Genomic DNA, 12,713 nt, shown 5'->3' on the forward strand with positions numbered 1-12,713 from the left:
CAGAGCCTGGCAGACCTCTCGGCACACACACCCACACATCTTCCCACCACCCGTGTCTCGCCGAGGGCCACCCCCACCCCCTGGCCGAGGAGCCCAGCCCTACCCTGAGCAGGGACCTACTTCGTGAAGTCCGTGACACCAATAGGGGCAGACTGACAAGAGCGACCACCCACCCAAGGTCAGCGTTAGGAAAACACACCGCATTTCAGTATTTCACATGGTTTTATTACAAAACAAGCAACAAAACAGTTTTAGAAAATTATTTTTTGCTACATACCAATTCAGAGATCACATAAAATGAGAAGCGTAACAGTTTCCATGCACTCAGCTCAGGGCTTACGGCGCGAGCGCATTTCACAGCGGACACACGGACTGGTTCAAACACGGAATCATGCCGCACCGGCCCAAGCAGCAGGGGAAGGGTCAAACAGCTCCACGGGAATAAGGCGAAAAGTGACCTTGATAAAAAGGTTTAGTAAACCTGCCTATTTCTGGCACGTTCAACATTTTTAAACACAGCTGACTTGGGAAACTCCATTTCCAAAACATTTTCACAAACATATGCCTGTTTATCTGGTTCACAGTGAAAACAAACCTCAAATCCCACTGCTCAACTACTGAACCTGCTGGTTTTTTATTGGGTCCTTTTAACCTACGTCAGAGCAGTTATGCTCAGGAAGAGGAAAAAAACTTTTGCTTCAAGTGAACTCCAAAGCTGGACCTTACATTTGCTGTTTCTCATGGGAGTCTTCCAGCATCCTGCCCAGAAACAGATGTGTAATTCCAACATTTTGACCTGAGGTCACTCTAGTCAATGTATGTTTATGATGCCTCACAGTGTGCAAAAGGCCCAATTGTGTTTAGCAACCGTCAGCTGACTTGAGATAGCAAACCCTTAAGCTTTGCATAACAGTGGACGGTGAGTAGTTCAGCTATTGGGAAGACCACTTGGAATGCTGCTACACACAGTGAGTCACAACCCCGCCAAAAGCCTTATGAAAAACAGCACAACTCAGAGGTTTTTTTTATTCCACAAAGAAAATGCAGTACCTTTCTCAGTTCTTTTTTTTTAAACTCGGATTTATTCCAGAGCCTATGAACTTAACTACTAACCTATAGTGCATCCTCACCCTATTTTTTCCAATTGGTTCCATTTTATACATTTAAAACCAAACACTTCAGTCATACATACATCTTTGGCTCACATGTATAATGGCATCAGAAGGCTGTGATGTGAAACTGGCCAGAAGGTAAGAAATATGGACACAAAAGGAGTTCTGAAATAAGGTTTGGGAATGAGAGCGCTTTCAGGCTTCATCTGAAGATAATTCCGTTTCTCTAGTGTTGGAACTACACTAACAATGTTCTGACTTGAAACTCCCAAGTAGTTGCCAGCTAGAGTCCTTGTTTTTCCCTCTATCATGACAATACAATCTGGATTTATAAGTATGTTTAATTTAACACATTCTCAAAATAGACCTTCCTGAATAAGAAACATTATTAGCTTACTTGATGGCCAATTCTTTTAGCAGTAGTAATCTAACAGAGTTTAATTTTTAAAAGAGAGATGGGTAGATTTTTATCATTTAAACACCAAAAGACTTTTATAACTGAAACTCGTCATGAGATAGGGAATGTTTAGAGATCTCAAGAGTCCCCAATTTATTTTCATTAATTCAGTATCACTCACTGTGCACTTTCTTTGATCTAGCCAAACAATTTTCTGGAGGAAAACTGGAATAAGAAACCTGAGACAAGGAGCTTTGAGAATTTGGAATGACATCTTGAAAGCAGGCTACTTGAAGTATGCGGTAACCCTGACTACTCACAAATAAATAATTCCCAAAACGAGGATTTCTGAGGACAAAAGCACACAAGAGTCTGCAGAAAGGAGAGAGGGGGTGGGGGAGAGAGAGATGGATGCAGTAGCAAATGTCCTTTTTGATACCAGGACCGGGGGGCCACACAGTGCCAGCGAAGGGCAGCTTCGACACAGTGCGGTCAAGAATCATTTTCAATCTGATGCTGACTTCCAGGAAGCTGCAGTTCCGGGAAAAAAAAACCCTAAGATTTCCCTCAAGTCACTAAGAATTCTCTGGTCACATCTTTTTGCTTCTTCGTTTGGTTTGGACATAAGGAGGGAAAAAGCTTCTTGGGTGAAAAAGCTTCTCTTAGCCTCTTCTGCTAGTCATTATTTTTTAATTTAAAGATATAATTAGTTGATCTAGCTGATAAAAGTTATAGACAGAAATGAGTTATGTTTTCTCTCCCTTTAGGGGACCCTGATAAGTTCCCGGTCGCAGTTCACCATGTAAGTTGGACAGACGAATCCTCCCAGGAACCCCAGAAATAGTATCCTTTTGTCAAATGAGAGAAGGCACACCCTGAAATTTGGGTGGGAAATGCCACCTATGCTCTTCTACCTAGGAAATCTCTAGTCGGTGATGCATAGCCTCTAAATCAATGTTTCTATGCAGTTTCTATTTTATTAAAAATATAAATACCTATCGAGATGATCTTTGCATCTCTCTGCTCTTAACTACATGGAACCGCATCAGAGTACAAGGTCGGATCATGCAAATACACAAGGTTTCATTCAAAGGGCAACACAAAGAATAAAAAGAAAGCAACCTGCCAGGGTATACGTTATTACAGCACTGAAACTTAGACTAATATTGGCCTGTTGAAAAAGAGCTGTGAGGCAAGGATTCAAGACAACCTGTCCCTGCTAAAACAGACCCTTCCTTATGTCTGGAAAACATGGATCCAAAAAGCTTAGCTTGGTGAACTCTAATCCATCTCTTCCCAGCACCTATTTCAAAGCAAATCTAAAACTCTAAAACAGAGATGTGATCTATCACACAAGTGAATTATCACATACATATCAACCTTCCACACATCCCAACATAACACTACATCAAGAGAAATGTCTGCTCTGTTCTCAGTCCTCACAACATTTAACACTGATAAGCCCATCCCTGGGGGCCGGACACAGAAACCAGGTTGGGCAGGTCTGTCCCTCACACCGACAGTATCTGGGGTCAAAGCACATCTGAACAAGAACGGAGTAATTCTCAAAACTGGCTGCTGCATTAAGTGAATCATTCCCCTTTCCTTACAAGAGGTCTCTATGTCTCCCCCTGCGGGGTTCCCAGGGGATCTGCCCTGGCAGGCATTCCGAGGGTCACCTGCCAGCCCCCAGATTGTCACACCTCCCCTCAAAAGGAACCCTGGTCAAGTGGAGCCTGGCTCATCCCCCACTCCTCCCTCCTTTCAGGTGGGTTAGTTGCCACCCTTCTACTTCACAGTCAAACTTTGGCCAAAAAACAGGAATAGGATAAAACCAGATCACTGGCCTAAGATTCTGTGCCTGTCCTGACAACAAAGGGAAGGAGCTAAAACAAGGACAAGCAAATAAAACTTAGTTGGGGACGAGATTGGAATTCCAACCTCCTCTCACTAGGGTGACCTTGCAACAGTCGAACAAGAGTCCACCTGCTCTCCACTGAGCATGCCTACAGGTCGAACCTAGTGATTTTCCCAAATTAAATACCCTGCACTGATTTTTTTGTATAAAAGCCAGCTGGATGGGCCCCTCCCACATAGCATCCACAGGAATATGAGTGGCATAAAGACTTCTGACTATCCTCCAACAGGTAGGGAAACTGAGTCACGGCCTCCTCCTCTTGAGTCCTTCCCACCCCTCCCTCCCAGCGCACTATGCCTCATCACACATCAGAAGTCCGTATGTTCTCATCATCGAGGTTGAACATAAATGGTTTCTCCTTGGGGTGTTGGGGTTCTGATCGGTGCCTTATCCGGGAGCTGGGCAACACCCCAGATGTATTGCTCTCCCCAAGTCGAGACGTGAACATAGAGTCCTCAGGAGTCTCTTCAGCCAGGTGGAGCTTCTCTCTGGCCTGGGGGACGGGCGTCCAGGGTTGCCAGGAGGAGGCCACAGAGGGGGCTTTGCAGAGGGCCTTCTTCTCCTCCACAGGCGGCCGCCCTCTGCAGAAGACAGAGTTGGGCCCACTGGAGAGGCTGGAGCTTCCAGGGCGAGTCAAAGAAATGGATCGAGAAAAGGATAGATCCTGCAAAAATAAAAAGGAAGAAAAATAAAGGAAAGTAAGGACTTTCCTGACAATGTTTATCATTGTTTATCAACGTCCCAAGGCCCCTAGAAAAGCACCCAGGTTCACCACCTCACAGGTCCGGAGATACTTGTCTACGGAAACCTAATAGGTCCAATGGGATTCACGCCAGACTCGTCAGGGTCTGCCTGGCAGGGAGGTGTACATGCACAACACATGGGAAACTGTTTCTCGGCCCAGCCCTGCCTCACCTCCTCTGACAATAAAGAATAAAAAATAAAAATGTGTGCCCAAGCCCTGGCTGGCGTAGCTCAGTGGATTGAGCGAGGGCTGCGAACCCAAGTGTTGCAGGTTCGATTCCCAGTCAGGCCACATACCTGGGTTGCAGGCCACAGCCCCCAGCAACCGCACATTGATGTTTCTCTCTCTCTCTCTCTCTCCCTCCCTTCCCTCTCTAAAAATAAATAAATAAATAAAATCTTTTTAAAAAAATGTGTGCCCAAGTCAGTCAAAAGAGAAAAACAAGACAGCCTGGGCTTCGGCTGGGACCAGGCTGCCTGCCTGCGTCACCAAATAAAGCCTGCAGGCTTCGGGGCAGTCATCGCTAAGCTGACAGTGACCATGCAACCGAAAGGAAGTGACTTACTCTGGGGTGGCACTTGAGGGCCTGGACAGCTGCCCTGATCTCCTTAATCCAGCTGTGCATGTCTTCTGGACTGTCCGCCTGCAAAACACCCACAGCACTTAACATAGACATTTTGGGCACTGTGATTTCAGCGTTCAAGTCTCTGACTCAATTCTAAATTCATCAAATCACATCATTAGAGCTGGAAGAATCCCAGAGATCATCTAGTCCAGTGGCTTCAGACTTTTGAGAACATTTTTTCCCCTGCAAAAATAATATTTGATACTTCACAAATAAAATGGCCCAAAGTAGAGCCTGCTCTGCAACGTGTCCTGGGGGAGGTCAGGAGGGAGAGCGGAGCCGGGAGGCCCAGCCCCTGCCGAAGTCTCTCGCCCGCTCTGGAACACAACTGGCCTGGTCCGGTTTGGTAGAAAATGAAAATGAGGCCCTATGGCTGGTCTACATACCAATTCTCCTACATCCCAACGCTGTCATCTTTCTACTACAGGTATCTGAACAGAATAATCCTATTTTCAACTCCAGTCCCATTAAAGCCAAATCCTCTACAAAGTCTCCCAGATGTGTATTATCTCCCAGCAGGTCTTCTCTCAAAGCACGAGCTAGCTGGGTCTGTCTGGACTCTCCATCCAGGCCTCAGAGTCGTGAGACTTGGTGCACTAAGCTCATCAACATGTAGGACCCTGACCACTGTTAAAAAGTATTTCCCCCAGAAATACCTACCAAGCCCAGAAGGGGGCAGCAGCGGCTCTGAGAAGAAAGGAAGAAAAGCCACCAGGGGGAGTCCTGGGAGTTACCAATGCTTTCCAGCCTTAGAGAGGGTGAGTTAGGTGGACCAGCATACATTTACTGGGGTGCGGGCACAGAGGTGGGACCGAGGCTGAATCCTTGACCTCCAGAAATTCATATGTATTAACCTCTCTCTGTCCCCCTGCGCCCTCCCCAAATAGTTCCACCCAAGTTCACAAGCATGCATCTGCATGCCCGTGCACAGGTATGTGCAAACTGCAAAATTCTGCACATGTGCCCCTCACTTTCCCCATCCCCCCCAAATGATTTTTTCTCTTTGCATTATAGCAAAATAATACATGATCAGGCATCCCTGTCCCTTTCTGTCACCCCAAACAAATCTCCCTTGGTTAGATGTGTGCAGGAGAAATTTGCAAGGGAAACAGTTTCACGCCCTGCACGCTGGGTCAAAAGCGTGTGGCAACAAGTGCCCAAGGGGAACACCTCTCTCACACGCTAGAGCTGCAAATGTGCCCGCGCCCGAACCCTGTCTCTTCCGGACTTTTTTCAGTTATCTGACAACCCGGTGGTTCCCCAAGAAGAAGACAAATCCACCCCCAGTCCAAAAAAATAACCAGGGCAAGATCTCCAAAGTTCTTCTAGAATGTATTTTACTAATATCAGAGCTAGCCTGCCTACAAGTAGAACTATTAGGAGAATTAAGTAAACTTTTGCAGGTAAAGCAGTTTGAACAGTGTGTGATACATAGAAAGGGCTTTGTAAGTATTAGTCATATCATTATTATGACTACGTATGAAGGATCTAGATGAAGCCTTAAATGCCAACATTATAAGTATGTGCACTGCCCTCTCCCTGAGACTTTTTCCCCTCAATCTGTAGATAATTCCTATGTAAATGATCACATTATCAGGATCAAATAAAATAACATATTTGGGGGCGGGAAGAAGGGTTATTTTGAACTGGAATGAGATGGAGGTAATGGGAAAGCATTTCTTAGAGATTTTCCTTCTAGGGAAGCAGATGCGATTTGACAGGGAAAATGTTACAAGATAGAGGGAAAAACAGAGAGGGGAGCCGAGGGAGAGACAGAGGTCCCCCACATCACCTAAGGGACCCCCACGATGACAACCCAATAATTAGTTTCCAGCGCTGTTACGCTACTTCCACTCCTTCCATCACCCTAGCAAAACACTGCCCCCAAGTCGAATGTTACAGCCAGAAGCCAAAGGCCACCACCTAATTGTCCTTTGAGACCTGACCAACAAACTCTCAACATACCCCAGCCTCCACTTAGCAAGGAATCACTGAGTCACAGAAATCTAGGAATCCCCTGATTTAACATCTGGGGACTCAAGCACAAAAATCCTCTAAAGCATGTTTAGATTGTTTCCAACTCTCTTCCAATTATAAACAATGCTACTGTTCACACCTTTGTGCATAAAGGGTTTTCATATTTAAGAGTTTCAACCCCCAGGGAGACCACCAGATTCAAGAGTATGCATTCCTTTCTGGATCTTACTTTTTTTTTTAAATATTTTATTTATTTATTTTTAGAGAGGGAAGTCAGGGAGAAAGAGAGAGAGAGAGAGAGAGAGAGAGAGAGAGAAACATCAATGTGTGGTTGCTGAGGGCTATGGCCTGCAACCTAGGCATGTGCCCTGACTGGGAATCAAACCTGCGATGCCTGGTTCGCAGCCTGCGCTCAATCCACTGAGCTATGCCAGCCAGGGCTGGATCTTACATTTGGCCAGAAACGTTTCTGGCCAACGATACATGAAAATCTCATTTACAACAATATATTATTTTTTTTACATGTACACTTGCTAGAACTACATACTACAATTTTTTAAAATCTTTGCTAATTAATAGGCAAAAGAATCAAATCTCCTTTTTAAAACATTTAGTAATTAATAGAGATGGAAATTGTTTGCTGATTATATTTCCTCCCTAATTTTCTAGTTCTGTTTAAGGACCTTTTTCTGTCAGATAATCTAGGTAGTTAACCCAACCATGTTAATGGTGGCAATAATAAACATCAGGAAATATTATTTTAATGTTTAATAAAAGTTATTTAATAATGTTATTCAAACAGAAAAGTGGGTACTGTAACTGATCCCACATGAGAAGAAACAGATTGTTATTTCATCGAGATCAAATTAGATCATCAAGATCAATTGAGATAATCGAGATTATTACAATCTCTACCAGTGATTTTAAGAATGAGATCCACTGGCAACAAAAATTCCATGAAACCTCAAAGATGGTATGCAAAAAACTGGTATATGTGTCTATCTATCTAACTTTTATGAAAAGCCTGGGCTTAGCATTTATCAAGAACTGAGAAGCCCTGGCTGGCGTAGCTCAGTGGATTGAGCGAGGGCTGCGAACCAAAGCATCGCAGGTTCGATTCCCAGTCAGGGCACATGCCTGGGTTGCAGGCCATGACCCCCAGCAACTGCAATTGATGTTTCTCTCTCTCTCTCTTTCTCCCTCCCTTCCCTCTCTAAAAATAAATAAATAAAATCTTAAAAAAAAAAAAAAAAGAACTGAGAAACACCTTAAAGCCATATCCCAAAGGTAGCTTCATGAACCAGAGGAAAGAAACCGAGCTGAAGTCCACCCACCCCACGGTGAGTCACTGCGACTGTAAAAGGCTCCCAGCAGACAACCGAAAAGGCGTGCCACGCTCACGCCTTCATCTTTCCCTGGCGCTGAAACGTGTGCATTCGTTTCTGGTGCCTGGTTCAAAAGAAACAGGGCAGTTTTTGAGGTGAGGGGAACAAAGGGCATTAAAATGAGTCACTGCAGTCTGTTTTGTTTTGTTTTGTTATTGCAGTCCAGTGAGCTCTTCATGAATATCTACTATGAGCCCAGCATGCAATGGTTCGAAGCAAGGAACTCTAGAGGCCATCAGTAAAAGGTTTCCAGTATCTACTTCTTCATTCCCATCCCTGCCCTCTCCCCAAGCACCAGACCTTCTTTAGACACAGCTCTGCCACCTGACTGCTGAGGTTACATACACGACCTCGTTCTGAGGGGTGTCATGCACCTCGTAGTCTAAGTTGAAACGGTAAGTATCCAAAAGTTCTAGTTCGGCACTTGGCTCTCCACGTGTGAGCCTTCTTAGTGTCACTCCTGTCCTGACAGCCCTCCAGCGTTGACATCTGGGCTCAAGCCAAGTCACCAAAACCGGCCCGCATTACACTTCTTATTTCTAGTAACTAATCCTCCTCTTGATAAGCTGCCTAATATCCTTGACCTTCCATGATTGGGAAATAAGAAAATGGTGAGCCTCGCTTGCCTTGTACTCCAAAGACGAAAGTCTCATTGTGAACCCTTGCTCAGAAGTGAGAACTGCACCTGCCGAGGAGCTGGCTGACATCAAAAGCTTAGGTGGCTGACTACTGCCAGGTCCTGCATCTCTGTCGCCATGGCCCATCTGCCAGGACCCCTGGTTCCCCCAAGGTGGTCTTCCCGACGCCACATCAGACTACCCTCTACATCTCGGGTTCTGCACCAGGCTGCTTGTCAACAGCACGAATGAGTAGGCCTTGTCCCGGCATCTGGTGCCTCGAACCCCTCCCACAGCTCACCAGGTTTATGACCTCAAACAATTCACCTTCCGACACTCCATTTCCTCATCTGTAAAGCGCAGATGACCTCAGAAACTGCTGAGAATTCAGTCATGTGCTGCCCATAAATTGATTACCATTGTGGCTAGGATAGCAAAGTGGCCAGAAATGGTGGATTTAATTAACACAAAGGAAATGCTACAGTGTGAGAGACCACAGGGTACAAATTATACATACATGTGACCTGTGAGGTAAACGTGACAGAGAAGGTAACAACACCCAAGTAACTAGAATCCAGCCCCATTCTGTTGCCCAAGTCTCTCTCTTCTGCCCACGGAGCTTCTTTTCTCTGCATAGCTGCCCAGCTCTACGGTCTAGCTTACCTAGATATTGAGCATAAATGGTTCTCTGAAGCAGAGGCACTGAGCATAACACCTTAGGAAGCCGATCAGAACGCCACTCTGGCATGGTGGTAGAACCGCTGGCACCACACTGAATGAGCAGCCATTATATTCTCTCACTTCTTACATGACGCATGCTTTGTACTTGGAGCAAACGACTGACAAACTGCCCGTCAAACTTCTTCAGGTTTAGGTACACGGCAAAAACTCTTTCCCAAAACTTAATGAAATGAGCCTGTTTGGCAGGAAGATCATGAAAGTACTTTCTTGTAAATGATGAAATCTGATATTTCAAAGCAAAAATCAGAATTTCAGGTAATGTATATTTACCTCCATGAATGTGACAGTGTTCTATACTTGAAGATTTTCTTGGTGATACTGGTGGTGATATTAACAAATGTGACTTTGTAAAATATTATGTAATAAAATAGGTCAACATTTGGAAAATCTGCATATCTCATGATTTTCCAAATGACTTAAGCACGCAGTTAAGAAATCATGCATTTGTAAAAGGATTCATTTGAAGTGCCAAACTGACCAATGGATTTTAATGGAAGAGTATTAAACTTTATTATTATTGGCTTCTAATTTCACATTGCATCTAAATATGAAGAAACTACCGTTTGCCAAGTTTTGGTATAGAATCAAAAAAGAGTATCCACAATTATCTGAAAACGCTATTAAAATATTCCTTTTCCCCCTAAAAACATATCTCCATGTGGGGCCAGATTTTCTTCATAGTCTTCCATCAAAACAACATATGGCCCCAGATAGAATGCAGAGGCAGATACGAGAATCCTGCTGTCTTCTATTAAGCCAGCCATTAAAATTAAAGAGATTTGCAAAAAAACACAAAAAACAATGCTACTCTTGTTGCTTTTTTGTTTTAGAAATATAGTTCTTTTTCATAAAATGTTACTTGTCTTAGCCCTGGCTGGCGTAGCTCAGTGGATTGAGTGTGGGCTGGGAACCAAAGTGTCCCAGGTTCGATTCCCAGCCAGGGTACATTCCTGGGTTGCGGGCCAGAACCCCCAGCAACCACACATTGGTGTTTCTCTCTCTCTCTCTCTCTCTCTTTATCTCTATCTCTATTTCCCTCCCTTTCCTCTCTAAAAATAAATAAAATCTTTTAAAAAAAATGTTACTTGTCTTAACACAAATGAGCTTATAGTTACTATTTTAAAACAAATGAATACATATTTTTAATGACTTTTAATCTCCTCTCGAACCTCCTACTCCTCTCAGAGTTAGGTGGGATACACAGAGTTGTCCGTCCGCTCACTCATTTATTCAGGGTGACGCTAGTGCCCTTTTACCCCAGAAATGCGGGAGCAGAAGGCAAAGGAGGCTAAAGTGAGGAGAAGCTCCTGGTAAACGTGCTCACGCTCAGGCAGACGAAGCAAAACCTCTGAACGTCTCTGTCACTGCTGGGGTTCATGTTTCCCTAAGCTCTGTCCTAACTGCTATCCAGCGTAATCGGTCACCTGACCAGCACTCACTTCGACCACCCGTGTGCCAGGCCCTGTCTGTCCAGGGGCCTTCGCAGCACGTGCCCTCGGAGGTCCCAGAGGCACGGCAAACTGAGAACCGTGTCTGCTGGGCTTCCGTGTTTCCCAGCCCCTCCTCCCAGCCTCTTGGCACGGCGATCGCTGCCATCAGCCACCCTCGCCTCTCCTTTCTCCCTGCACCCCACATCCAACCAACACCCACGTCCTAGAGAGGACTCCTTCATGGCTTTTACATTTTCCGCTTTTGTCCCTGCACCCTAGTGTGGGTTTCCTTTTACTCCTCACCTACACTACGCCTCACTCCTGCCTTCCCCCTTTTCTCACCTGTCCTCCCCAGTGTACCCGGCCAGGCAGTTCGTGGCCAGCACACCGTGACTGGGGCCAGGGTTGAAGGCTACCGCCTCTACTCTACAGATGAGGAAAACAAGGCTCTAAAAGTTACATCCCCTGCCCAAGTGGTATTTTTAGAAGGTAGGTCTGATTGAGTCACCCCCGCAGTTCAACCTCGAGGGGCCCTACCCCTCAGCGGAACAGAGAGGCTCTTTAAGGACAGCCAAGGCTGGGGCCCTGTGTGTGAGCTTTCCAGCCTCCAGGATGCCCTGTGCTCCGTTTACCTCCAGGCTTTTATTACACGTGCTGTTCCCTGTGCCTGGGCCACTCTCCCCCCAGCTGACTCGGCTTCGACGCATCTTCCCTCGGGAAACCTCCCCTGACCCCCTGGCACTGGGGGCGGTGCCCTGCTTATGAGTTCCCATGACAACTACTACTCAGTCTAATGGTAGCACTCACCACACTGCTTCTGTCCTTGTTTATTCCCCTATCCCCACCAGGGCAGCAGTTTCACGCCAGTGATACATTTAGCTTCTTTTGTCATATTCTGCATGCCGTGCTGGGATCACCTGACCTCCTAAATGCTTTTTAAAATTTGCTTATATTAAGGTTTACACTTGGTGCTGTGAAGTTCTATTCCATGCATCTACTATTACACTATCCCACGGAATAGTTTCACTGCCCTAAAAACTCCCGTGTTCACCCATCCAGCACCCCCTCCCCACCCCCCCATCACACTGTTTTAATTGCCTGTGTACTTGACTTTATCTCTCTCCGGCTCAGGATCTGTTCTGTGTGATGCAGTGTCCCCAGCATGAGGCAAAATGCCTGGCATTCTAAAGATGCTCTACCCTTATCAGCTAATGCCAGACCTGGAAGTGCTGTTGTTGCTCCTATAGTTCAAACTCTACCCCTGAAGAGCCAGGGAGCCGCTCTCAGACCCCCAGCAATGCTCCCTGCGGCTCCCTGCATCGTCTCTCCAGGATGACAAGTGCTTGTCTGAATGAATGGATCCCACAGATGGCAAAGGCTGCCAGCGTGTCTGCTGGGCTCTGGCAGGGGGGCCAGCCCAGGGAGGGGCTGAACAGAGCTGCTACCCAATCAACAGGGGTGGGGTGACCCCTGTGGAAGGGAGAACACAGCTAGGAAAGGGTACGGGGAACCCTGAAGAGCTGGTTGAGGAGTCCCCCATTTAAACCAACACACGACATGACAGTGTTCTGCTAGAAATGCAGCATTATCACGACGCTGCACGAACCAAGGCACGCTCTGTGGACTGCTAGGCGGGCTGGGTGGGGACTTGGCCCTGAAAGTCTGGGCCCCGCTTGGAAATGTGCCTTCCTAGCGCCTATGATTTTAGAAGGAGTTGGGAGAACTCCAAGGCTGTGGGCGGAGGGGAGAAGCTTCTGATAGCTGAG

At 46.0% G+C, this 12,713-nt stretch overlaps 1 protein-coding gene across 3 annotated transcripts in view; it reads right to left on the reverse strand.

Moving 5' to 3' along the window:
* Nucleotides 1-203: 203 nt before the first annotated feature.
* The window catches only part of PLEKHA2 (pleckstrin homology domain containing A2), a 72,855-nt gene continuing 60,345 nt past the window's right edge, over nt 204-12,713 (reverse strand). For all 3 annotated transcript variants that reach the window (XM_028527048.2, XM_028527047.1, XM_036011580.1), the window contains 2 exons: nt 4,738-4,815; nt 204-4,091 (listed from right to left, as the gene is read on the reverse strand). In XM_028527048.2, coding sequence (XP_028382849.1) covers nt 3,729-4,091; nt 4,738-4,815 — 441 coding nt within the window. In that variant the 3' untranslated portion in view covers nt 204-3,728. The remainder of the gene's footprint in view (nt 4,092-4,737; nt 4,816-12,713) is intronic.

Source organism: Phyllostomus discolor, chromosome 11, assembly GCF_004126475.2.
Source record: "Phyllostomus discolor isolate MPI-MPIP mPhyDis1 chromosome 11, mPhyDis1.pri.v3, whole genome shotgun sequence".
Classification (NCBI taxonomy): domain Eukaryota; kingdom Metazoa; phylum Chordata; class Mammalia; order Chiroptera; family Phyllostomidae; genus Phyllostomus; species Phyllostomus discolor.